This window comes from Botrytis byssoidea, assembly GCF_014898295.1.
Source record: "Botrytis byssoidea strain MUCL 94 chromosome Unknown BBYS_010, whole genome shotgun sequence".
NCBI lineage: Eukaryota > Fungi > Ascomycota > Leotiomycetes > Helotiales > Sclerotiniaceae > Botrytis > Botrytis byssoidea.
Window position 1 is genome coordinate 514,572 of NW_024065851.1, and position 26,311 is coordinate 540,882.

Genomic DNA, 26,311 nt, shown 5'->3' on the forward strand with positions numbered 1-26,311 from the left:
ATGCCACTTCAAAAGTCAGGGTCGCGTCCTAAGCAGATGATCTTTCATCGAGAGAGTAACAGTGCTGATGGATTTTTCGAATACGATCGTAATACCGGTAATAGGCAACCAGAAAGCCTTTTCTGGATATCAGAAAATCCAAAATCCGACAAACTTGCGGTTAGAAGGAATACAGCTATCATGGTACGAAAACCTCCTGAGATCCGGATCGATTCCAGTCAAACGGCACAGTCACCATTAAGTCCTTTACATTTCGATTGGGGTTTTAACGATAACTCGGCGAGCGGGAGTATGGATAAAAGTGTGGATGAAAGTGTGGGTGGCCAAGAGAATAAGAGTACACCGAACCTAACAAAGGTAGAATCGACACCAATTGAGGAAGATGTTGGTTCTTTGTCTCCAACTATACCCAAGTCCAAAAGTTGTGTTTCATTAAGAAGTGCGACTCGTACCTTACAACCCAGTCCGATCAATGATAATAATCAGCATCACAATCGTCAGCCCCGCTATCATTATTTCCCCCAAACCCTGGCGCCCCCAAAATTGGACTCAGGTGATGCACCATTAGCACCACAAGCGCAGACTTGCAGCAATACCGGCATGGTATTTTCAGAAAAAGAAATTCCGCAGCAGGCACAAGGAAATTCTAACTTGAGGTTACATTCTTATAAAAGAGAGGCGCAAGCTACCTCGTCAGATAAGCTTATGGAAGGGGAAGGGAAAGAGGAAGGATCAAATATTAATCTCTTCCATAATCCAAATACTTCATCGTTGTTAAATCATCTTATTAATGATAAAGGAAATCCAACTCCTACCATTACTAGTATCCCTAGTATTCCTAAAACTCCTACTACCACCAAAAAATTAATACGATCAACGAAGTCCTACGATAGATTTATTCTCAGATCAAAGGAGAAATCTTTCTTTCATTTTCATTCTCATCAAAATAATTCTCATCAACAACAAGATCAACCACAACCGTCCAGTCATAATAAGAAATCGATATCAACATCTGCTTCATGTTCGAATCTACAAAAGATGGTCGAATTTACCGATAACGTCGAACAATTAATTCGCGAAACGGATCAAGCATTCCAAGCAGTTGGATTTGCCTTGGGTGATGCAAAAGCTGCCACTCGAGGATTTCAGCAATTCGAAAATAGCAAAGCAGCGAGAATAACTGGTATGAGTGTTAATGATTTGAACAATATGAATGTCAAGAGTATCAACAATACCATCGTTACCCGCCAAAATCGATCAACCTACTCGAGTAAACCTCTCGCACGGACCAATTCAATCTCGAAGCGCAATCAAGTGCAGAATTCCAACTTTTTGAAAGAACGTCCATCTTCAACCAGTCTCTCGGGAAAATCCCCTGTACCAAAATCTTCATTTAATACAAAAGCAAAGAAGTCAATTTCCCCTAAACAAAAGAAAAGCACTACTTCGGACAAAGCTTCGAGGAAGAGTTTACCGCATCCGCATTCAAGTGCAAGATGGAACTTAGGAGATGTCACAGCCAGTATGGCTGATGTTTTCAAAGGAAAATTCACCAGACTGGAAGCCGATGAAATGTTGACTCCGGATAGATTACAACAACTAGAGGAAAAGGCAGAGAAGGCAAAGTTAGATAATGAACGAAAAGCTTCATTGGAAAATGCTCAACATGAAGTCGCTCGCAATGCCGACACAGTGAAAGATGCGGATGGGATTACTTCAGCGGGACATTCACGGAAAATGGATGCGGATAAGAAGCTTGATACGAGCATTATATCGTCGGATAGCCCAGATAATCTATCACCAACCGAGCCATTTCATTTGGAACATTTATTACCTCGCATCAACAATGAAAAGGACAAAACATCCAATTCAACACAAATTCCTGGTTCTTCTTCACCACTACCATTTACATTGGCAGATGTATCCGAATCTTTGGAAAATGACCACCAAAGAGGTCGAAAAGCATTATCCGATGTATCGAATCCCGATTATGCCGAAATCGATGCTATCGAACAAGCCTTTGAAGATCTCAACTTCCCCTCTCCACCCCGCGATTCTCCACATTCTCCACCCAGACTCCCACGAAGTCGTTCCAACACAGGAATGACAAGTCTCCTACCCACCATTCCCGAAATCTCTCCCCTGAACATCTTAGCCCCACGAACCCCTAAACGATCCTTCTCGCAAGATTCAGAATATTCCCAAGACTCAAGTACATCCTCTGTAGACTACATTCAATTACCCTCCACACCATATACTCTCACGTCCCCACTTTTTCGCCATGGTCCCATTCGTCTCGAACATGTCTATCATCGCTCCAATCGCGATTCTCTCTCTGCGCCCGAGTTTGAAGAAGCACTCGATTGGACCGCATTCCAGATGGCAATTTCAGGCACAATGGACGATGGCACATTAGGCGCCAGCGAAGAAAGCATCTGGGAAGCAGATGAAGCGGAAGTTGATAGTATTTTCGATTGGTGGAGCGGATTTGGGTATCCTGGTATTGGTCGTTTAGTCAAAGAAGCACCTGTTTCTCGACGCAAGAGAGGAAAATCTCTCGCGGCTACCGATGCGGAAAAAAGTTCCCGGAAAACAAAAGATGCGAGGGATAATCGCGCGACGACAATCGGACTTGGGCTGGGCTTTGGTATTTCTAGTGAAAGCAGTAGTGGCAGACCTAGAACCCCTGAATATCAAGGTGGGCTATGGGTAGAAATGGATCGGGACAGTGCTCCACAAGTAGTGGAGTCCGTATCTGGACCTACCTTAGCAGCGAGGAGAGATGTGGCGCTCAAAGTGACTGTTCCAGAGCCAAAAATCGATGACGATGATAATGATTCGCTACCTCCTTCGCCGATTAACTTGGTCAAAATTAAGGATGAATATATTCCCATGGGATACAACTTGGGACATGATTTGGGGGATTTTTTGAACTGGGAAACGTATCATGTGCAGAGTCTTTTTGGAGAGGATGAGGGAAGAAATTATATGTAATTCATGGAGATTTAAAGAGAAGGAGTGAAGGGCGTCATAGTTGAGGATTTAATGGCTGAATATTTAACGGCCTTGGAGTTATATTTTGGAATATGGAATCGAAAATGGAGCACGGAAGGAAATTCCATGGAATTGGGAATGGGAATATATATTGTGCAATGCATATATGGTTTATGAGAAACGGACGGAAATGGACACGAGAAAGGAATTTCACGTGGAAATGGATAAAGAACATCTAGTAATCTTGAAATAGTACATTAATATCAAAAACCAGAATATCTTATCTAAATTTGAAGAGAAATAGTTTTATTGAGTGTCTGCAAGTTTGTCGGAAAATGGTGCATGTCATGATTGCAGAGATAATAGAAGAGTGAAAGTACACTTTACTTGAGGTAAATACAAGAGACTTCCCGATCGCATATTCGCATGATATATCAACAGATGAAAACCAGAGCATGATAGTTCTTTTCTAAACAGACATCGGATATGGTCGTCGCGCCATTTTAATGTGTCACGGAAGGTAGTGGATCTTTGAAGTATTCGTGTGTATTCTTTGGTTCCCAAAATATGTGGCGATGAAGGGTTAAGGAGGATGGGGGTTACTGTAGAGGGAATAGGACGTGAGTGAAATCTCTTTCCTCTTTTCTCCTTTCTCTTTGGTTTTTTGATATTTCTGGTTTAGGTGCGATTTCTTAACTACCTACTTGATGCTGCCCTCTTTTCACAGTTCTTTTTGTCTTTACCTCAATGACTTCCGTCGATCGACCTCCTCTTCTCTAGGTTTGGATGTATAGACGAGTAACTTTGAATTTCAGATGGGCAGAAGAACAGAGCTTGAAGCTGTTAAGAGTTTCTTTGGATATAAATATCCAAATAGTATAGCTTTTATTATACGTCTGATCATCCAAGTATCTGATGGTTCGACTACCGAGGGATTAATGATAGGAAACTACCCACGAGACAACAACGCATTTCTCCTGTATTTGAACCATCCATTATGCATGAGGAGACTATTCATAAATTTCAACATAAAGTCATATTCTCTGAAGCTTTGAATGATTAATTGAAAAGATATCGCATTTGAATGAAGGTTTCAGTGCATGTTGTCCTCCATTTCCTGCTAGGTGAGTGTCTGGAAGATGATAATTTCAAATTACTAATCCAATGTTTCAAGCCAACGATACAGAAATTCCAAGTTTCGTACGAACGGTCGGTTGTTCTCATCTGATGCTTGGGTATAATCCAATGGAGACAACGCCTCGATGATAATTTGGTGTATGTCACGTGTCAATCGCAAAATAGATGCATACACGCAAACGGAATCAACTCAATTTAATACCCACCCCGAGCCTACTTTACAAGAGGGAACGACAATATCTACCTACGACCTGAACAATTCTTCTATGCCTAGATGAGCATAACATTTTGCATAAAATGCATTTCCGCCGAATCCGGCGGAAGTAAAAGAATGGAAAAAATCAGATAATATTGGCTCAACAATTGGATCTGACTCGCGTGTAGAGAAATAATTTGCCGCATGACAGAACTCTCCGAAGCGGGGCAGTTTATGTACCGATGCATTGAATGTACCAGTCTCGCCAGTGTGTACCTACTACCTAGAAATCTCTTCGGAGAACGGACATTTCTTTCGATCTTGTAAGTATGTTAAACTTCGAAGTTCGGGATCTCAACTCGTCTGCCTCGGAAGTTGGTACAGTATTCGGACTCCAAGGGGTGAGAAGCGAACTCACTGATGAAGGGGTAAACATTACCTATTTCTCAACAAAGTCAATTGCCCAGCTCGAGCCCAGGTAATACTTGTCGGAAGCCACAGAGCATGGATCTATACATACATGCGATAGGACATAATTCTGAATCAGCCGAGTCACCCTTAACTCCTACGTCGCAAGTAGAAGCGGATGTTTTTCCTCAAGTAGCTATTCTATGGTAATGTGTGGAACATTTTCTCCCTTCGTTGTCAAGGTGGCGGCTTAGGCGGGGTGTTTTTCTGGATGATGATATAGGTCCGACAACCTCGGCATAGAAAACGATGGGCAAAAACAGAATCTCGTATCCACATTCTTCAACAAAAGCTTACCAATTCACCCAAACCTCAAGTCATGTCTCGTTCACGCAATCAAAAAACGGAGATTTCGTTTCAATGGAGAGAAGATGTTCTCGAAGGGCGACGAATGAGAACATGTATCTGATACAGTGACCCTGAAAGGTAGGTCGTCTTTAGAATGTTCTACAAAACTTGCATGGTTTGAGCTTGGATGAAGACGTTTACTAGCAGGAACGTCATACCACAGGAAAATTCATTCACAAAGACTATTCATATATATCTATCTCTCTGTCCCCCCTTCATTCCCTTTCGCTATATTCAATTGCTTTTTCTTTGACAATCTCACCCTACAACAATATATCTCTATCTACATAAATTAAAACCGCAAAAATGGTTCAAAACAAAGGTCTTATCTTCAAGCAAGTTCCTCAGGGAGTTCCTGTTGCAGGAAAGGATTTGGTAGTTGAGACTCGTGAATTCGATCTTGACCAAGCACCACCCGCTGGAGGAATCACAACCAAGAACTTCTATGCCTCCTTCGATCCTTACCAACGTGGACGCATGAGAGCTGCAGAGACCAAGTCCTACTCCCCAGCTTTCCCATTGGGACAACCTATCAACAACAACACCGTTGCCAAAGTTATCAAGTCAGACAACCCAAAATTCCAACCAGGAGATCTCCTCACCGGTTTCATCTGGACTGAAGAGTACTCTGCTCTTCCAAAACAACTCGCAGATGGCGCAAGCAAAATTGAGAACCCACACAACTTGGACGTAAAGCATTTCCTTGGAGCATTAGGCAGTAAGTTAATTTGACATCCTTCACACCCAGAAACATACTGATAATTTTCTCAATCAGTGCCCGGATTGACCGCATACTCCTCATTCTACGAAATCGGCAAGCCTGTCAAGGGCGAGACCATCTTCATCTCTTCCGCTTCTGGAGCCGTTGGAGCCCTCGTTGGACAACTCGCCAAGCACGAAGGCCTCAAGGTTATCGGATCCGTTGGTTCTGACGACAAATTAGACTACATCATCAACGAATTGAAGTTCGATGGCGGTTTCAACTACAAGACTGAGAAGCCAGCAGATGCTCTCAAGCGTCTTGCACCAAACGGCATCGATATCTACTACGAGAATGTCGGAGGAGAACAATTAGAAGCTGCTATCAACGCCATGAACGATCACGGTAGAATCGTTGCGTGCGGTATGATTAGCGAGTACAGCAAACCAGAAGCCGACAGATACCCCATCAAGAATTTGATGAACGTTGTTGCAAAGAGAATCACAATGAGAGGTTTCATCGTTTCTGATGCTAACATGGGTCCATTACATGTCAAGGCAAGAGATGAGAATGTTGCCAAGTGGTTGGCGGATGGAAGCTTCAAGGCTTCTTTGAGCGTTACTGACGGAATCGATAATGGACCAGAGGGATTCGTTGGTATGCTTGCAGGAAAGAACTTTGGAAAGGCGGTTCTTAAGATTGCTGATTCCGAGGTAAGTTTTATTCACTGAGTCGTTCTTGAAGTGTGGTACTAATACCTTTCATAGTAAACAACACACACACACATATATATATATATAATGCGCTAGAAAAGCTATGAAATAATTATCTAAAAAATATATACCCAAATACAATTTCATATGCACCTCCACCCCCGCAAAACATTGTTCAATCTAGAATGTTGACCGGAGCTCGTGAAGTTCCACGACGCTTTATCTTCCTGTGCTTGAGTGTATCCAGATCTTCTGAATAAGTATTCATTCCCACAGACACTCTCTCCCAACGTCAAACACTTGATACTCTCGCCAAAGCCAAATCTAAACTCAGCGTTTTGCTCCCTCCCACCACAAATCCTCGAACTTTAACACATCATTTGAAATCAAAGTTGCATGCACCCCATGACTAGGTATTTCAAAAGTGGTTGAAAGACACATATCGCAATAAAGTCAATTATTATCTATTCGACTGTTCGTTCGTCTAGTAAAACTGAATTCAATTAATGTGTTGGTTGAACCAATCACAGATCCATCAATGATTTCCAGATTTCCAGTACCACAATTGCATTTATTCTCTATTACTATAATATCGTTTTAACAATGAATCCCCATATCAATCAACATTATCTACAGTTGCGGTACTATTCATTCATTCATTCATTCCCCACCAAATCATAAACCCCCACCACAAAATAAATTGCACAAAATTCTCACCGCTCGGACTACCTACACATTTCCACCCACCCCACAGCCCTAAATTATCCATCGCCAACCCACTACCTCTCCACCATTTACCCACACTCACTGTTCCATTACCTAAAAAGATGGGTTCTGGCCTTTCCAGTTCTTTGTCTCTTTCTCGAATCGTCTTCGTTCCTGACTGCGCACTTGAAAACAAGCGTTTTGAGAGTTGCTAAAATTTGAGAAAAATGGTCTGGGTTGGCAAAAGGCTTGTTGTCGCTGGGCGACGGCGTGGGTTGCCCGTTCTAGGAATCGAACCTAGGATCTCATCATTATCACATGGGAACAAGTACTAGTGATGCGCTTTACCGCTAAGCCAAACGGGCGTGTTGGCGGTTGTTGTTGAGAGCGAACACCGTTTGAGTCAATATGGAGCTGAGCATGCTTATGCGCTATGAGTTTTGCCTGGGAGGTGGGATGCTGCGATATTGCATGGTTCTATTGCATTCATAGATCAGATGGGAAATTTGTCGTTCTCGATACCTATCGAGATGTGATGAGTTTGGACTTCCTTGTCAAAAACGCGTTCTCGGGGCTTCGACTCGATGTTGTGTCAAGAGAGCAGTGGATGGGCTGCATGCTAGTGCTTGCGTTGTTATGATTCACTTTTTGGTGTTAGTGTACTGAAAGTGAGAATTTGGGTTATGCTGGAGGTCAAGAATTGAAAGCTAGCGGAAATGGGAAGTTTCTATATTGTCGCCGAGGTCTGATTAGGCAGACATTTCAGGGCCATGATCACCGCCGATAACAGCAGAGATCTCTCACCAGAGCGTTCAAATGGAATATCCCTGTTGGATATCGTGTCACCGATCACTCGGAGATTTCAGCACGATTATTTCTGATCTGTTCCCAGAGCCATTCATCTCGTCTCGACGCATGGTTGATACCCAAGTAAAATTCCAGTTCAGCTCATTGTTTATGTTGGCCAGATTTCAAATCATACAAGGCACTACCGCTGTTCTCTTCAGAATTGTAATCTCATATCCTACCCTCATCCGTTTAGGTCAAATCGCACAATATATGCTTGTTGCCCGGCTCTAACTCGAATAATATAATCCAATCAATCGTGTCCTAGAAAATGCAGCTTGGTCCATCCAAGATTTGTATACCTCTAAATTTCCCTAGAGAGCTTGAACTCAAAGTTGTGTCCCTATTCATACGCGCAAGAGTTTGTAGAAAGATCGAAATTTTGTCTCGTCAATGCATTCCTAATGTGATGAAAATGTCTAATTACCAGTATAGCAAGCTCCGAAAAGTTTCTTTCCAGGTAGGAATTGCAGTGGCCTTATTATCTGTGGTGAATCTAACCCTCGTTTGATGATCGCTAGCTCATTTTTCTTTACGAAGATAAATTCTTCCTTGGCTGACAAGTAAAACTGCATTTCGTCCGTAGGATGAATCCAATCGGCCGGGATGAAGAAATGGCGTTTCACATCCGGGGACAACCAGAACTTTTCTATATTTAGACTGCAGACCCAAAGATCAGTTGCTAAGAAGAACAAATTTCTGTCGCTCAAACCAATGATGTGGTAGATGTATGGACCAAGAGATTCAAGACCAGGAAATGCTTTTATATTTGTCGAGTGGCGGTCAATAGTGGACGTGTCCCAACATCGAAGTTGAGAAAGTGTTTGTTTGAATCGACTTTTCGTCAGTGTAACCAGGGTATGTTGGCTTTCGACCGACTCGGTTATTGTCACTGGGAATGACGCTACGTCAGGGAAGTCAAGTTTGATGCCATCAGGGTCTGATATTTCTTTCAAACTTCCCCATTCGAATATTCGGGCACAACTAGGATAAAAGGCAATGAATGCATCTGATATTTGGGTGTGAGTATTTATCTTGTAATTCTCGAGATTGTGGCCAGTGGATACACGATGTTGAATGTCTCCACTTTTGCTTGTCCAAATGTACCTGAAGCTGGCAGTGGTAACGAGAAGGATATTGTTCTCCGGATTGAACGATAGCCCTGTGATAGCATCAGGGAAGCGGTAGTCGAAAATTGTTTCGGAGAGTGACCATATATTGCTAGACTCCACTAGTCTTTGTATGAGCATACGACCAGACTCATCCGCTGTGGCTAGTATGCGAGTATCATCTCCCCACACAATTCTGGTAATTGAAATATTCGTAGCATGTTGGTGGAGACGTGTATTCTCGAGGCCATCTTGCGTATTATAGACAGCAACAGAGCCATCCTGTCTACCACAGAAAACCCATTCTCCACTCGAACCTACTGCGATTGCCGCTATGTCAGGCTTCAAAATTCCTTCAATCATTCCCACAGTCTCAACCAACGCTCTTTCTGGCGCACCTGTGTCGATGTTGTTACCGTCACTAAATGGTTTTCTAACGAGTGCAGCAAGTTCCCATACTCTGCAAAGGGAACCACGAATGTCAATAAAACGTAAGCCGTCACCAGTGAAAACCAGCGATCGGACCCCTTCATCGTATGCATTGATTCGGTATATCAAAGATAGATTTGCATCTTCTGTGCCGTCAAATTCAAAGAGCCGAATTGTACCAAAAGGACTGCCTGTTGCCAACGTTCTGCCATCGGGAGAGCAAGCTAATGTTTGGGCATGAACTTCTGGGATACGATGCTTAAGCTCATTTGTTCTTGGGTCAAATACAACAAGCTCTCCATCTCCATAAGAGACGACTAGTAAGTTGATTTCGGGACTTGGATTGAAAGCCATGACCGATGTGTGATAGTATGTACCACCCACACTTTCCATGAGCTCTCGATCTCGAACATGTTCACCACACATTACTTCGTTAAACAAATCAAAGAGAAGTATAGGACTTGCCCTAGAACTAATTGCAATCATCTCTAGATCCGGTTAGATGACAACCTCGATTGGCGGTTGTTGAATTATCTCTTTTCTATCATCATTCGATTCATGCCAGAATATGCGATCTTTTTCCTCCTCTTTTGATATATCCAACCAAGAAACAAAATTCTCAGATGTTGCCAATACTAAACCTTGATTTTCAGGAGTAAATTTAAGGGCCACTGTTCGATAACCAAGTTGGAATGAACACTTCATGCCTCCCGTTTCGAGATCCCAAATTCGTATCGAGCGCATTCCAGCGGATGCAAGAAATATATCTTTGGTTCCGAACGCAAGGACCTTCCTTCACTTTCTCGCCGTGATCGAAGGTACATTTGACTTGAGTTGTCGCACTGTCATAAACTATTATTTGCCTGCTCGATAACCCAACAGCAAATGTATGTTCTCCATGTATAAGTGTAATGGCTTGTAGACCCTGCCCCTTGTAGTCGATTTGGGCCAAGCAGTCATCCCATGTCCCCTTAGATAACCCTACTACTCTAAAGCTGTTCTTCACTTGCTTTTGTTTTGTAGCAACGATTGATTGCGAAGGGCACATTGCTGGAATTTGGCTACGGACTGATGAAGGCGATGCTAGAAGGACGTTTCGAAATTTTGTGCCGATACGAATAAGATCTGTGATCCAGGAATCCACCTCACAGAGTTTCTCATCGATAGGAGGGAAATGCATCTCACGACGATCGAGGTAAGCTTTCATGTTCTTGGCAGCACGGCTTATATCATTGACGTTCCCTGTCCTTGCAACCGTCTCAATCCACCATAAAACATTCGTATCAAGGAATTTGTGGAGCTTTTGAAAAAGCTCAGCACACAAAGATAAAGATTGATATAGGTGCTCAGAGAAGAAAGTATAAGCGTGATCAAGTAACATGGCTTCGTGACTTGCCGAAGTAGTTGATATCTCGAATCTTTTAACTCGAAAAGCCCGTAGATAGCCCTTACTTAAAACATCAAGGAACAAAGCAGCAAGACGGTAGTGTCCTTCTCTTCTGTCTACAAAGAAATTGGAACAGAAGTCTTCTTGGAGAAGGAAATCTTTGGCGCTTTGATGAATTAGGTGTATCCGTGATTGATCATCGACGAACACAAGCTGGCCGCAGATAGAACTTATGTCTCTTCGTAAGCTGTTGACTGTGCTTTTCGAATCTAGCTTTAAAGCGCATTGCATCTCAGTGATAGTCAATGGCCGATACGAGCAAACTATCCACGTAAAGATGACTTTGGCTAATTTCGCTCCTCTACGATCGTTTGACAAATTTCTCAGAATTTTTGTATAGAATTGATTCATATCGGCTGGTATATCTGAGAGAACAGTCTCGATATCTTCTTCGCTGTAGATTTCAGAAAGCTCTTGCATGACAAGTTGCACCCAAAGAAAAGACCCAGAAGACATAGCCAGTATTCGTGCGGTCAACTCCTCCTGTTTGGGGAGCGTATCCAAAGGAAGGCTATCCATATGAGCTTCCAAAAATAGTTTAATGTCTCCCATCGTATCTGAGAAACAGAGTTCCTGACTGATTAGATTTTTACCAAGGCCTAGAAATCCCTTATCCAAAGCCTGGCTATGACGACTTGTAATAAAAATTCGAAACCGAGATCTTGCAGAGTTGACGAGCTTGATTAGCATAGGGATGAGAGCTTGGGAACAAGCACACTCGTCGAGTGCATCGAGAACCCAATATTGGTTAACCTCCATCGTAAGCTGAAGAATCCCATTGACGAATAGTTTGTTCCAAATCACAATCTCGTCGTTATTATTGAACGTAGTCCCATTTGATTCCACATCCAAGAGAAACCTGCGAATTTCAGGACTATGTAAGGCCATTTGGAACGCAAAACTACGCAAACAATAGCCAACCGATGAACGAGCAGCAATTTCATCTTTAAAGAAAAAGTAATTACATGCAAGATTACTTTGACACAAATGGTCAATAACGTGCCCAGCAAGAACTGATTTTCCCGATGCAGGATTTCCACTCAGCCAAAAGACTGAAGGTGTGTCTGAAGTAGGATCTTGCCAGCTGGTGAACTTTGGAGTCATAGTCAGCCACTTGCACGATCCTCCAATCTTTGCATCGCGAGCCACTATTAGATCGTCTTCTGGAACATCGTTGATGTCCAATAGGCTATAGAGGCAATGCCGCTCAGCTGATATAGTCCCACGCTGAATTCTTAGAACTTCAATCATAAATCAGGAAGATGAAAGTGTAAGAACATAGGTTAGCTTACTCTCCGCCGTGGCATGATCGATGGTAGAGGTAAATGCATTCCTAAGAGTCTTGAAATTAGGATCTAAAGGTAAATCAAACTTGCATATTCCTCGATGATCAGCATTAATGTAAGCAATTCTTTCCTTTGGCCATTCCAGCGTCGCAGATTCTTTCTCGACGATTCTTGCGTTTATGAAACTCGTCTCTTGAGTCTCATAAAAGGACCATATATGCAAGTTTTCAGAACAATGACGGAAGCTTTGGTTGATACTGGCTATCATCTTACTACTCATCTCCAAGTTGATCGTAAATTGTTTGACTCCAAACGATATCCCCAAAATGTTGTTGAGTGTCGCAGCAAGATTCGATCCTCGATGTGGAGTGGCAAGAAAATACATGGTATCAACTCGCTGGACAAGGTCTTGCATTGCCGGATCCTCTATAGCCATTAAATATGTCTGAGTAAGTCAGTTCATGGAAAGTCATAACCGTGGATATTGTTATTTGCCTTCTTTATGACCAAGCCACCCATGCTGTGACCAACAAGAACGATTTTTGTCTAAGAAAAGTATCAGCAAGGTATTTGGATCCTGTCAAAAGGTTTTACCTTGCTCCTACGAATCTCTGGACATGTGTTGAGTTCCCCTAGTAGCGATTGCGCGAAATCGCTAACGTCGAGTGCATCCCCGCTCCTAACTGTCCAATCTGCACTGTATCCAAATGAAAAAATTCTGACGTTTTTGAAGTCGGGATCCCGAGGTAGCCGTTCTTTAGGCCAGTAATGGTATACATCCTCTGATTTCGCCCAAGTTTTTCTGGATCCACCGCCCAACCCATGAACAAATATGAAATCTATTAGCGGTTCTGAGGGTGTGTGAAGTAGATTGAGTCCCAAGGGACCCTTCAGGTCAGTCGCTGTTTCACGGGAGCTTTTGCTACTATGGCCAAATGATACCCCTTTCAAGGCTCTGTCGATGTAATTCAAGTCATGACTGCTCGTGTGATGTTTCCGTAGCTGTCAACAGAATGTAAATGATGGATCGAAATGGGGTTCTGCGGGATTGATCACCAACCTGGTCCATTTCGTTTTGAATCAACATTACGCGTTGATACTTTTAGCACTCCATATGCTGGATTATCCAACAGAAGACTAGAGCAAAAGTCCAGATGATAAGGCTTATGTGATGGTTCAATTGCACTTGTTATGATCATCAGTAGTGCCACATGTGTTCAAATTGTTTTTTTTTTGTTTTTTTTTTCGAACTTTGCAATGCTCGAGTGCAACACAGGTATTCAATCCCACTTTTGCGTTCGTTGATTCTGAAGCATTATAAAACGCAGGAGGATTAAGAGCAAGAACCCAAAAGCTTGATGATTGAGGCTCAGATAGCTTTGATTGCCATAATGGTAATGCAGTAATCATCAAATGTGGTTCAGTCCCACACGCGCCGGCCCATGATTGGGTGATCAACAAGTATTAGCAACCAACCTCAACTTGCAGATATCCATTCGTTCTCAGCAAGCGAGACTCAAACGTGAGGCGTTATCAGAGCTAGTGCTGCGAGTAAGTGCATATTAAGCATTCTTACTTGTGATTTCCAAAATATTCGGATGTTTGCTTGAAGTCTTTCCGGATAGGAGGCTCTCTATCCACCCGGTCGATGAACCCCGGAGAGAAAACAAAGAAGACATTCTATTGAAGCTTTCTAGTCTTTTCCGTCGTCAATTTGGCGGCTATATCTATCTGCATGACATGTGTCGTGGTCATACAGAGGTTTCACGCTTCGTGATATTTGCCCTACGGGTAGAAACAAGGTTTTTATATTATCATGTCGCTAATTTTCGAACGCGTCTGGAATATAATATCAAGGGGAAATGGTATTGAAATTCAATACGGTGTTTAAATCGGAATCAAGGTTTATCATTTCCATCGATACCTCGTAATCAGAGTTGATGAGAAAAGCGGGGTGATAAGTGGGAGGCGCTGGCGCTGGGAAAGTGAGTGAGGAACGGGAAACTAAATGTGCTGGGGTACAGTACTAAATATCTAAAGTAAGATCTTACCTTCTCACGCTGCCTTCCTCGTCTTGTAATTGATTCTTATCATTAATGCTTAATGCCTTGTTATTGAATCTCACCATTTATCTTGAAAACTTCAAGCCTTGTATACGAATCAAAGAAGAGTGTGCCGCATATTGTCTAGAGGATTATGAATTCACTGCATAGTTTGAATACGCAGCCAGGAATATGACTGGCTGTCAAATTTTCTGAGCCTCCCATGGAGTTGTATCAAGTGGAAATTGGAATGCATGTAACCGCCAACCTTGATCATTCTTGCTGTATAGCCCACCCCTCGATTTTCAGAGAATCAAGTAAAAATTGATCGAGAAGGAATTTGGAAGTTAGTCGCTTGCTTGTATCTTGATTGCATCTTTACCTTCACAACCACAATGGAACCCACTTTAATTCCTGAGAATATTCTTGATCCAAACATTCTTGCTGGTATGTTCATTCTTGTCTGGAGAGACCTCTGTATTCGGCCTCGTCTCAGCGAGTATAACAAAAAAACTCGAAGTACACGATTGAGAAGGCATATTCCTGCCATTGAATCCCACGTGGGTAAATGTATGTTTCAAAAATGCAAACTAGAAATGCAATACATTTTCAGCTCCAGAGTGGAATGTTCATTGTGCATTTGACTATAGGTTATCAGACTGGAAACAAGACAAGAAAGCAACTAGCATATATCAGTTAACATATCATGCAGAAATTCCTGATGTCGAAAAAGTGCTCCATATTTATGTCTTGGGTGGTTCCCCTTGGGCAACTAAACTAAGGATTTCAACAACACTAAAAGACAGGAAGGATCAAGACTACTATTTGAAGGTATTTGGGCGAGTCTTGGTATATTGAAGATGCTAATGTGCTTTCCAGACAGCAGTTGGCGATTTAGGTCGAGCTTCTATAATTGGAGAATTTGAGTCGATGAAGGCTATACAAAAAGTCACTCCAAAGTTTATAGCTCCACCAATCGCCCAAGGACCAATGAAGGGCAAGCCAGACTGTCACTTTTACCTTGGCCAATATCTACCTATCATAGATGAATTGGTAGAGCCCACACATTTCTGTGAACAGATTGCTATGCTCCATAGGAATTCTGTTTCTCCAAATCGCAAATACGGCTTCCACACAGTGACATTCAATGGTGACCTCCCACAGAAAAATGACTATCCTGATAGCTGCGAATCTTTCTTCGCAGCTGGTTTTCGCCATATGTTGGATATGAATAAAGCACGTGCAGGGCCGAGTGAGGAGCTAGACGCTCTGCTCCCTGCCTTCTTTGAGAAGGTCATTCCTCGACTGCCGAGACCTTTGGAGGCAAATATCAGACCAAGTCTAGTTCGTAAGTCAATCAACCTTCACATATAATCGTTTCAAACGCATCTTCGTGAACTTCTACTAAGTTGCAATTCACATAGATGGAGATTTGTGGTATGGAAATGCTGGTGTCAATACTCTCGAAGACAAAGCTGTAATATTCGATCCTGGATGCTTCTATGCTCACAACGAATGTAAGTACCCACTATTGCAGATTCACGTGAAGACGTTATCAATAATAGCTAAGTTGCTGACTGATATGGTAATATAGATGAACTAGGTAACTGGCGAGCAAAGCGTAATAAGTTCTCAAAGGCATATTTTGATGCTTATCATGCCTATATTCCAAAGGCTTCGCCTCAAGAAGACTATCAAGATTGCATTGTTCTGTACTCTCTACGCTTTAATCTGCATGCTGCAAGTCTTTTCCCTACAGTCCTAGGACATCGAGAGTCGCGAGTACATATTCTTGGGTGTCGACTCTTGACGATTAAGCTCTAATGAATGACATAGAATTATACAAGATATGAAGTATTTGGTAGAGAAATCCCTGAAGGATTGTCATCTGGTTTCGAAGCTTGAAATAGTTCGACACTTATATCTGTTTTGGAAAGCTCACAGTCACTGTATCTGCAACACAATGTTAGACCACGAAGATTTGAGATCTCGCGTCTAGCATTGGTTAATACATTACCTGATAACCTTAGGTTCCCACCTCTTATTTATTCAAATTCCCAAACAGATGAAGCCGTGTAGTTGATGTACCCGACCAGTACGGTGTCGCTATTGAATGTCCCAAACAGATACAGGCATTGATCTACTATTGTGCCAGATTGACCCAGAGCTTCATGTCGTGTTAGTCCCCAGACGCGGTTGAAAAACGACACTTTTTCGAACGTATATGTTTTACGATTTCCAACTCCATACCTGTTAGGATGTTGCCAACTATTTTGAACATCGGGCTCTTGTGCTATCTGACTGATTCAATGAGTTCTATCAAAAAATTAAATCTTGAAAGCCTATACTTTCCTCACAAATTTATGTCAGATAATTCTCGAAGACGTTCGCGTCAACATTCATCTAGAAAATTTTACAAATCTGTTGGGATTTTGGCTATCAATAGGGGTATATAGGTAGTATAATATAAAGCATAGAACACGAAGAAACTTGGACTGCAATTATTGTAGGATTACTACGGTTGTAAAGAAGCTGTGTAGCGAGCGCTTAAAGTTCTGCCAAAACATATTGATTCCAGCTTCCTCTGCATCATATCATCTCGAGAACTATTCTCTCGATGATATCTTGAAGTGATGAATTTCCCAGATGGTGTTATGTTGAGATATTAGAGAATGATCCCTATCCGATCTTGCATTGAAGTTTATTTTCAAAGGGAGTTCCAATGTTTTCGTCACAATGGAGCTGATCATGAGGTACCGATATAACTAATCCAGCAAGATCTATTGTGATTAAAATCATGTGAAGTATTTATCGCTTCACAACTATAGGAAATGTTGGTATCAACTTGGTTGATAAGTGTAAGTACTTAGTTCTATTGTGGTTGTATTGTTCTTGATCATTATTATCTATGGGAAGCTAGTACTTAATATAGGGAAGCGCTAGCGCGACGCTAGCTAATACAGTGCCCTCTTTGATCACATGATCAATGTCCCGACAGGAAATGACTAAACTAGTTGTTGATAATAGCTGATTATATCATCCTTTGCTATTCAATATGTTGGTTCCTGCGTGAAGAGTTGAGGCTCTGGGTGTTTTACCTCGTGTAATGTTTTTTGTATCGTAAAATAAACAGTGTATGAAATTTCCTCTTCTTCCACTAATCCCAAGGAGCTTGATTATCTACCGGCTGATCAAGTTCCTCGTCAAAAATATCAAAACCCAAATGTTTGCCTGGGTCTAAATATCTCACAGGTCCACTCTCAATGGTTGTCGTCAAGTCATCAATGATTGCAAAGTGCTCCTCACTTAGTGGCGCAACACTGAGATTCTCAGAGAGCCGACTCTCATTAGAAGTCTTTGGTATTACTGAAGTGCCACGCTGGACGGCCCATGATAGAATGACCTGTGCCGGGGACATATTAGTTTGATCGGCAATCTGAGCAATCTATCATCGTTAATTATATGTTATTTAAGTAAAGCTTTATTCAATATTCACCTTTGTATCAAAAAGAGGTCCATGAATGTCGGCATGAGGAGCCACCACCCCAACAGGCTTTCCTCCTAGCGGCTGGTGGGCCATGAGATGGATGTGCTCTTTCTTGCAAAACTCAAGAAGCTCATGCTGGGGAAAGTAACTACACATGAACGTCGTCAGTGCTTGACTGTTGTTAGAAGAAATATTTCAGAACTTACGGATGCGCCTTGACTTGATTGACCGCAGGACGGATTCTCGCAACCTCCAAGATTTGTTTAGTTTTGAGGATGTTGAAATTGGATAAGCCTAAAGTTGTTAATTTTCATTCTGATCTACCAGAAAGGCTTATATCCCACCAATAGCTTTCGCTTTACCACTTTCTACTAGCTTCTCCATTGCTTGCCAAGTTTCTGTGTACTTGCGAGATCGCTCATAATCAATCACTGGCTTGAATTTGCTTAGCGGTCTTCAATTTTCATGAATATGCGTTAGACTTCACCTTTTCATTGCCGCTGGGATGTCGAATCGTACCGTTATTCGGACCTGGAAGGTAGGCATGGGGGACTGAGTATCAATCGTCAGTCTATGGTTTTTTGTCTAGGGGACCTGATAATTACTGACAATGCATAAGATATAAATCAACTACTGTGATATTAGTATAATTAAGTATATTTTCGATGTGCATCACTTACCATATTCCAAGCCCAGAGCTTTCAAACTCAAATCTAACGCACGCTCAACGTCTTTAGGCTCATGTCATGATTGAGCTCTTAACAAAATCAGCAGGCATCGCTTTTGCTCAAATTCTCATGGCGCTACAGTTTAGTGGTGATGAACAACTCATCTCTCGAGATACTGCTTTCTTTGATAGCATCTCCAATGGCCTTTTCATTATCATAAGCTGCTGCGCCATCGATATGTCGATATCCAGCCTGGATCGCTGCCTTCACGATATTCTTTACTTTCTCATTTCCATCATTGCCTTGGAAGGTTCCTAGACCAATGGCTGGCAAGGTGCTACCATTTACCAAACGGAAACCAGTAATAGGAGTTGCCATGGTTCCACCAGCAAGAGAAATGTCGTGTTTCAAACTTGTTAGATGTGGTTGATGTTTAGACAAGATTCCGTCAGCAAGTAGGTATGCTGACCAATTAATCGATTGGCCTTGCATGCATCCACAACACCTGCCCATTGCAGCTATTCACTGCAATTGTATGGTACGAACTCGATGTTTAGTAGATCAGCTTGTGCTTTGTAGACTTGTTAAGTCATGACCGAGGACTGAGATCGTTCCACAATACAGATATACCACTTAGATATTTAGACTACATCCTTCATTCTACAATTCAACATCACGCATTTGAGCTCCATTGTTCAATCCAATCTTGGACCATGACTCTTATCTCACAAAATCCTCATGAATCTTCCGTTATCGTTTGAGCTCCAACTATTGCTATAATGTATCCAATGTATCGATGAATATGTATCCAGATGTTGAGACGTGGATAGTGTACATAGATTCGATATCACCCTACACGAGTAATACATGTACTGGTGGTCCCAAGAATATCTTGAAACTATTCACTACAGAATCAGTTCAATCTCATCAAGACCAACGATAAAAACGAATAGTGAAGATCACAGAAAAAGTAGCAAACAAAGATCCAGAACTCAATTATCGATATTGATATTGAAGTCACCATATAACTCCAGACCCGCTTAGTAATCTAGCCTAATAATTGGTTACATGACAAGGCGCGATTTTTTATTTTATCAATTCTAGCCTCGTCTATCGTCCCCCTCCAAAAATAATTTATTTCCCTCGAGAACAACCTTTCTACAATTCAATTCCACCACTCAAACAGCAACCTCGATTCCCTACATAATTCCTCAATGTTACGTCAACATCGGTAGCACAATCTTCAGCTTCCCATTCGCACAACCATAACCCATCATGTCTTCACGAGCAGCGACCGCGGTGTCAGCGCCCGATGATAAAATCGCAGCCTTGAAAAAAGTCCTTTATGACGAGTGTTTTGAATCTTTCGAAGATAATCCGACCTTTTTCCAAGACGACTTGTTCGAACTCAAAGTTCTACCTAATGATGATGTGGCTATGCTGTTGGCCGTCACTCAGGGCCTCACAAATGATAAATTGTTCAAGGTGGTTCAGGATTCGCAGAGGGGAATTGGATGGAAATTGCGTACTCAAGAGGAAGCTAAGAAGTAGGAATTCCCTTTGCCTTTTACGTCTAATCTTGCGATCAAGCAAAATCAGAATCGCCAGTAAAATGCTAATTAGTCCCCGAACAATAGTTATCGTAGCCTTTCCTCGGAACAAGAAATTGTCTACGCTCTCATCGACGAAGCCGGTCAAGAAGGAATATGGACCAAAACCATCAAGGCTCGGTCCAATCTTCACGATGCAGTTTTTCGCACGGCGCTCAAGCATCTCGAGACCAAACATTTGATCTCAGAAATGAAATCTGTAGAGGCGCGTAATAGGAAAATGTACATCAAATCCAGTCTGCAACCTTCCGATCGAGCCACTGGTGGAGCATGGTATACCGACAATGAACTAGACGAGGAGTTCATCACACAGATCTCGCATATTCTATTTGATCACATCCACAGGAAATCTTTCTATAAATCTAGTTCGGCAAGTTTGAGGAGGCCAAAGAAGGTTATGGGAAAGAAAATGTCCACGGATGAAGCAAAAGCATTGAGAGACAAAACTTTAGGATCCCGAGTCAAGATCGAAGATGTTACCGAGGACGATGCCATAGATGGTGCTAGAAGACACTACGATGCTCTATTACCTATGCCACCCGGCTACCAAGGATATCCAACCCTCAATGAACTCACATCGTTCATTGAGAATTCAGGAGCTACAGCTATGACTTTGACTGCTCCGGACATTCAGCAATTACTGGACATATTGATTTTTGATAATAAGATTGAGAGGGTTCTTGCGGGTCCAGAAGGTGTTTGCTATAGGGCTGTAAGGAAAGGATTTAGGGAGGAACAGGAAGGTGGTCCATTTAGTGCCTTGACGGATGTTCCGTGTGGACACTGTCCGGTTGCCGATCTGTGTGAAGAGGGTGGGCCGGTAGGACCAAGCACTTGTGAATACTTTCAAACATGGTTGAATATTTAGGGCGAAAATGGTTATTTGGGATAGGATTCTATTACATAGCATAGCGACGGCCGGCTTTGGAGTTCAGGAGAGATACCACAAATGGGAAGCATCAAAATTCAGGCCTCTAATCACATAGGTAGACATCACATTGAGAAAACAGAATTATTTAGTAAAATCCGTTGCATTACTTTTCGTCATTCATTCCGCCAGATAGCTAATCATAATGAAGATCACCGAACGATGTCGGGCTCAAAAACCACCTGCCACCGGTACACTCGCTAGTAAATGCATTTATAGTTGTCCAGACTTGACAATGGTTGGCTTCTTGTTGTATTGAACCTTTCCACTGCCGGATCCGGTAGCCTCGAGGGCCTTGACAATCTTCAAGGACTCCTCATCGGCGACCTCACCGAAGACGACGTGCTTGCCATCCAACCAGCTGGTAACAACGGTGGTAACGAAGAATTGGGATCCGTTGCTATAAAGTGATTAGCTGATTGAACTATTGTGAAAGCTCAGACGGAATTTGTAAACTTACGTGTTTGGTCCAGCGTTAGCCATGGAGAGGAGACCTGGACGGGTGTGCTTTCGCTCAAAGTTCTCATCGGCGAACTTCTCACCGTAGATTGACTTTCCACCGGTACCCTGTATTATTCTTAGCTTTGCGTTTGATGAAATGTTTGAATCGAGTATTTGTAACGTACGTTGCCACGGGTGAAGTCACCTCCTTGAAGCATGAATTGAGGAATGATTCTGTGGAAGGAAGAACCCTCATATCCGAAGCCCTTCTCACCAGTGCAGAGAGCACGGAAGTTCTCGGCGGTCTTTGGGACTACATCATCGTAAAGGTTGAACTTGATTCTTCCAGATTGCTCTGTGATAAGAAAAGTATATGTCAGCTCCGGAAACCAAGAGGGGAAGTGGAAGGTGGGGCAAAGATGACGACAATCAAAATCAACAAAATCTGGCTTTAGAGCTCAACAAGAGCTCAATTGGCGCAATAAGAGATGCGCAGATTCATGTTGTGATGAAAAGTGATTGAGGTTATAATGAAGTTGATATAAAATGGATTAAGAGATGGTGATTGTATCACTTGCCTTGGACAGTAGAGGTAGCCTTTCCGGAAGCGTCAAGGACTGGACCCTCCCAGGTAACATCGAAGAAACTATTAAGGTGTGAGCTTCAATGAAGTTACATTGATGAAGTTTTGAGATAAGAACGTACGTTGAAATGGCCATATTTAATTTAGTTGCGTGAAGTTGTCTTGAAGAGATAGAGTTGAAAGAGTTGTTGATGAAGGTGTTGCGAAGGAGGGGCAGCGAAGTGCTTTTCAACGCAGAAGCAGTGCGGGGCACGAATAGCATTTTTAGCGAAGTTGCGAGGAGCTCCCTAATTGGTTGGATTAGTTCTCTGGTGGGGCAGGGTAATAAAAAAGGTGAATATGAGGCGTGCGTGGAAATGAGTGTGTGTGTGAGAGGGAAGCAAGGCAAGGGAAGATGAGGTAGTAAGGTGGTAGTAGCAGTTGCCGTAGCACGAATGATAGCAATTGGAGCAAGTGAGAGTGAGCGTACTAATACCAAAGCAAATCAAGAAAATGAGGTGAATTGTTCAGGGATATTCTTCGGGTTGTAAGTTGTAAGTTGTGAATGGAAAGGATTGGTTAGAATGAATGGAAGGGAAAGAGAAGGAATCGATCGGAAGGAGGGGGAAGAGAAAACAAGTAATGCAGGTGGGGTAGGGTGAGCTCAGCAAAGGTAGGGATATGAGGTTACTAGTACGTAGTATGTATGTAGTATGTAGTATGTACCTAGGTAGAGAGAGTAGCTCCCCTCGAGTAGAGAATGAGAACTCTAATAGATCCGATATATACGTACGGTATTGTATATATTGAATACCCAGTAGATAAATAGAAGTATGTAAACAGAGATAAAACTATCATGAGACGACTAGGTTGTGATTCAAGTAGATATTCTTCAAAAAAAAGAACATCTTTCGGATTTCTTTCTACGATACATCACTGCTTCTTTCATTCTACTTCGTATATACGCATCTAACCACAGTAGTACTTTCTAATCGAGGTCAATCTTGATCCCAGTTAAAGTATCGCCAGGTACATATTAAATGTCGATTATCACTCAGACTAGAGCGTCGCCTCTTATAGCCACTTTTCAGACGCATTATATCATCATTCAATCCATATTCACCGGCGTTTCGCAGCTGCGGGAAAGATAGAGTCTAGACGATCCGAACTTTCTCGGTCTACTGGTAGTACTTGGGTCGATTTGGAATGTACCATTACGGAAAATCCAATCAGGAGACGCCGCGCATTTGGTTGAGGATGACATGACGCCTTTACCTATTCTTTTCTCGGCTGGAGGGGAGGCAAAAACCGCAGCACACAAGAGGCGGGATGCGGGTTACTTTGCAAACTCAATGACCCAATTCCCCAATCATTCAAAAGCGTGCAATGAAACACGAAAGATGTGCTTGACCTGCAGGTCTCACTCCTGCAAGTTTGCTCGGGGTTATCTCAGCAACGTACCTTATTTGGTTTGGTGAAGGATGTTTCTTTTCATACCGAAGAAAACACGGTCAGATGCAATTGATCGGGGGAGGGGGAGGACATAGAAGATTGACGAATACTACGCCGATTGTACCACGTCGTACCTGGTCTATGGATGCTTTCCTCCGCTAGAACGTAACCTCTGAAGATATTTTAAACTTCTTATTTTTCCCTTGTAGCGAATTTCCCCCGACTGATGAGATAAGAGCAAGGGTCCTTCACCGCTTCCTTACGTACTTCTGCCATGATTCTTCGGCATCAGTACAATCATTACTCTCGTAGAGCCATTAGTCAGTCAGGTCTTGACATAGGAACGGAATGGAAGTGCTGAAAACATGAAGAAAATAATAGGTAGCTGCTATCTCAACTACTCATCAAGAAGATGTTAATATCAACTTAGGCGCAGATCACGTGACCAAGCATCCTTTCCAAGTTTAGTGTCAACTTAGATCGGCCGCCGTTCTAGGACACATGGGACTTCTGCATCTCCATACAGTATCCAGATAATTTTCCCCGCGTCTATAACTCCATATCATCAATTAATTCCATTAATTCTATTGAACGACTCCAGCTATGGATCTTGCCAGTTTGAAGGAGGCCGCGTCCAATTTGACGTTGTACGATTTGAAGGCGGGTGTGCGAAAAGTACAAAATGGTAAGGGCTCAGTGTAGACAGCTGGCTGTGTCGACCATTTACTAACAATCATGTAGCTGTGATGAATTATACTGAGATGGAGGCCAAAGTGAGAGAGGCTACCAACAATGAGCCCTGGGGTGCAAGTTCTTCATGTTAGTCGCAAGATCTGTTCGTTTCGAATGCCGAAACTGTGAATTCTAATATCGTATTACAGTGATGCAGGAGATCGCCAATGGCACATATAACTAGTAAGTCAATTCGATCAAAAAGCAACTTCGCACACTAATCCAGCTCCAGTCAACTACTCAATGAGATTATGCCTATGATTTACAAAAGATTTACGGAGAAGGCTGCCGAGGAATGGAGACAAATATACAAAGGATTACAGTTACTCGAGTTCTTAATCAAGAATGGCTCGGAGCGCGTTATTGATGATGCGCGATCACATTTGACTCTCCTCAAGATGTTGCGCCAATTTCACTTCATCGATCAGAATGGCAAAGACCAAGGTGTAAATGTGAGAAACAGAGCTAAGGAATTGGCTGAACTACTCAGTGATGTCGATCGGATTCGGGCGGAACGAAAGAAAGCACGAGCTACTCGAAACAAATATACTGGAGTTGAAGGTGGTGCAGGATTAGGTGGTGGAATGTCCGGTTCCAGCAGATACGGAGGATTTGGGAGTGAGGAACAAGGTGGTTATGGCGGATATAGTGGAGGTGTATATGGAGATGGTGGTGGATTTGGGGGCCAGACTAGTGATTTCCAAGATTCTGGTAATCAAGGGGATTTTGGTGGCAGTAGTAGCCGCAGAGACAAGTTTGAGGAATATGATGAATATGACGAGGGTGCGGCTCCTTCATCGTCACGAAGACAGGCCGAAAGCTCTTCAGCATCATCCAATCGCAAAAGAGCCGGAACCGAGCGATCAACGAAAAAAGTTGAGCCTCCAAAGAAGAAGGAACCAGAAGTCGACTTATTCTCTTTCGATGATCCAATACCGGTATCTACACCAGCAGTTGCGCCTACAGCATCGAGTGCTTTGGCCGATGATGATGACTTCGATGATTTCCAGTCTGCGACACCCGCACAACCAGCCGCGCCGGCGACATTCTCTCCTGTCTTACAGCATTCCGCTACTACGACCAGTAATACGCAATATGCCGCACCTCAACCAGTCTCGGCGCCAAAAGCTGCGAATTTGAGTGATCTAGTTGGGTTCTCTTCAATTTCACCAGCAACAAGCACCAACAATACTCCAGCCAATTATTCTGCATTTTCTCCGCCTGCATTTTCTTCGCCTGCAATGGCTCAACAGCCACGCCCAGTTCAGACAGGCTATCAAAGTACACAACCGAATTACTTCACATCCGTTCAAGCCCCCAACACACAATCAAATCCCATGTCGGCCACATCCTCTGCCAAATCACCTACAGCTGCCAAGTCGTCTGGAGGAGATGCTTTTGGATCCTTATGGTCTAGCGCCAGTGCTGGTATCAAGAAGACTAGCACTCCCACAACTTCAGGTCCAGCTTTAGGACAACTGGCCAAGGAGAAAGCAAGTGCTGGTATTTGGGGTGCTTCATCAGCAGGATCAGCTCCTCCACAAACTTCACAACAAAAGCTGGGAGGGGGATTAGATGATTTATTGGGTTGAAGAATTTTTCACGTGTTAGGATGAGGCTATTTCTGCGGAGGAGCACATGTGGTTAGTAGGTATGCGGACGGGCGTTAGTAGATACGATAATTAGGCGCAAAAAATTTAAATCGGATTTCCATTCATTGTTCTTTAGCATTGGCGAAATGCATTACTGTTCAAATCATATAGGTCTGTCACACCATGATTCCGGTTCTTCATACAAGTGTACTCAACTATTCTAAAGTTAAATGAAAACTCTGGACTAACGTCTCACTCAGACTCTGGATTGTTCTTAACACAGCATAGAAATTTGGAATTAAGATATAGCGGTTAATTAACCTTAATAATATTCCCACTTGTCATCGGGAGATTGATTTTCTAGCTGAAGTTGAGGGAGGATCAGAATGCCTGTTCGTACCTTTGCTCGTGTTCAAGCT

The 26,311-nt window shown here is 42.6% G+C and overlaps 9 protein-coding genes across 9 annotated transcripts; 5 read left to right on the top strand and 4 right to left on the bottom strand.

Annotated features, from left to right (window-relative positions):
* On the top strand, positions 1-2,994 carry EAE97_005785 (uncharacterized protein; the record flags this gene model as incomplete). The annotated part of the gene is made up of 1 exon (XM_038876298.1): positions 1-2,994. One exon carries the CDS (start codon positions 1-3, stop codon positions 2,992-2,994), a length of 2,994 nt encoding a protein of 997 aa, XP_038732774.1.
* A 1,541-nt stretch (positions 2,995-4,535) lies between these two features.
* On the top strand, positions 4,536-6,786 carry EAE97_005786 (uncharacterized protein). Its single transcript, XM_038876299.1, has 3 exons — positions 4,536-5,861; positions 5,919-6,556; positions 6,611-6,786. The coding sequence occupies exons 1-3, from the start codon at positions 5,450-5,452 to the stop codon at positions 6,611-6,613; spliced, it is 1,053 nt and encodes a 350-aa protein (XP_038732775.1). The 5' UTR covers positions 4,536-5,449; the 3' UTR covers positions 6,614-6,786.
* A 1,740-nt stretch (positions 6,787-8,526) lies between these two features.
* On the bottom strand, positions 8,527-10,131 carry EAE97_005787 (uncharacterized protein; the record flags this gene model as incomplete). Its single annotated transcript, XM_038876300.1, has 1 exon — positions 8,527-10,131. One exon carries the CDS (start codon positions 10,129-10,131, stop codon positions 8,527-8,529), a length of 1,605 nt encoding a protein of 534 aa, XP_038732776.1.
* Positions 10,132-10,306: 175 nt separating this feature from the next.
* Positions 10,307-13,447, bottom strand: EAE97_005788 (uncharacterized protein; the record flags this gene model as incomplete). The annotated part of the gene is made up of 5 exons (XM_038876301.1): positions 10,307-12,333; positions 12,385-12,804; positions 12,855-12,924; positions 12,973-13,380; positions 13,439-13,447. The coding sequence occupies 5 exons, from the start codon at positions 13,445-13,447 to the stop codon at positions 10,307-10,309; spliced, it is 2,934 nt and encodes a 977-aa protein (XP_038732777.1).
* Positions 13,448-14,815: 1,368 nt separating this feature from the next.
* Positions 14,816-16,325, top strand: EAE97_005789 (uncharacterized protein; the record flags this gene model as incomplete). The annotated part of the gene is made up of 6 exons (XM_038876302.1): positions 14,816-14,867; positions 15,133-15,251; positions 15,300-15,768; positions 15,845-15,937; positions 16,015-16,202; positions 16,257-16,325. 6 exons carry the CDS (start codon positions 14,816-14,818, stop codon positions 16,323-16,325), a joined length of 990 nt encoding a protein of 329 aa, XP_038732778.1.
* Positions 16,326-17,577: 1,252 nt separating this feature from the next.
* EAE97_005790 (uncharacterized protein) lies at positions 17,578-18,953 on the bottom strand (the record flags this gene model as incomplete). Its single annotated transcript, XM_038876303.1, has 8 exons — positions 17,578-17,865; positions 17,917-18,055; positions 18,114-18,201; positions 18,252-18,342; positions 18,395-18,459; positions 18,517-18,537; positions 18,588-18,638; positions 18,752-18,953. 8 exons carry the CDS (start codon positions 18,951-18,953, stop codon positions 17,578-17,580), a joined length of 945 nt encoding a protein of 314 aa, XP_038732779.1.
* Positions 18,954-19,743: 790 nt separating this feature from the next.
* Positions 19,744-21,122, top strand: EAE97_005791 (uncharacterized protein). Its single transcript, XM_038876304.1, has 2 exons — positions 19,744-20,122; positions 20,213-21,122. The coding sequence occupies exons 1-2, from the start codon at positions 19,851-19,853 to the stop codon at positions 21,051-21,053; spliced, it is 1,113 nt and encodes a 370-aa protein (XP_038732780.1). The 5' UTR covers positions 19,744-19,850; the 3' UTR covers positions 21,054-21,122.
* Positions 21,123-21,326: 204 nt separating this feature from the next.
* Positions 21,327-22,399, bottom strand: EAE97_005792 (uncharacterized protein; the record flags this gene model as incomplete). The annotated part of the gene is made up of 5 exons (XM_038876305.1): positions 21,327-21,513; positions 21,574-21,680; positions 21,740-21,909; positions 22,133-22,200; positions 22,260-22,399. 5 exons carry the CDS (start codon positions 22,397-22,399, stop codon positions 21,327-21,329), a joined length of 672 nt encoding a protein of 223 aa, XP_038732781.1.
* A 1,499-nt stretch (positions 22,400-23,898) lies between these two features.
* EAE97_005793 (uncharacterized protein) lies at positions 23,899-26,063 on the top strand. The gene is made up of 5 exons (XM_038876306.1): positions 23,899-23,949; positions 23,999-24,253; positions 24,310-24,387; positions 24,450-24,483; positions 24,533-26,063. Exons 2-5 carry the CDS (start codon positions 24,172-24,174, stop codon positions 25,890-25,892), a joined length of 1,554 nt encoding a protein of 517 aa, XP_038732782.1. The 5' UTR covers positions 23,899-23,949; positions 23,999-24,171; the 3' UTR covers positions 25,893-26,063.
* Positions 26,064-26,311: the final 248 nt, after the last annotated feature.

Excerpts from the sequence above, each read along its gene's own strand:
- EAE97_005786 (XM_038876299.1), top strand. The coding sequence starts at position 5,450 with ATGGTTCAAAACAAAGGTCTTATCTTCAAGCAAGTTCCTCAGGGAGTT. Across the intron at positions 5,862-5,918 it reads TTTCCTTGGAGCATTAGGCA|TGCCCGGATTGACCGCATAC; the intron begins GTAAGTTAATTT and ends TTTCTCAATCAG.
- EAE97_005791 (XM_038876304.1), top strand. The coding sequence starts at position 19,851 with ATGTCTTCACGAGCAGCGACCGCGGTGTCAGCGCCCGATGATAAAATC. Across the intron at positions 20,123-20,212 it reads ACTCAAGAGGAAGCTAAGAA|TTATCGTAGCCTTTCCTCGG; the intron begins GTAGGAATTCCC and ends CCCGAACAATAG.
- EAE97_005793 (XM_038876306.1), top strand. The coding sequence starts at position 24,172 with ATGGATCTTGCCAGTTTGAAGGAGGCCGCGTCCAATTTGACGTTGTAC. Across the intron at positions 24,388-24,449 it reads CTGGGGTGCAAGTTCTTCAT|TGATGCAGGAGATCGCCAAT; the intron begins GTTAGTCGCAAG and ends ATCGTATTACAG. Across the intron at positions 24,484-24,532 it reads GCCAATGGCACATATAACTA|TCAACTACTCAATGAGATTA; the intron begins GTAAGTCAATTC and ends ATCCAGCTCCAG.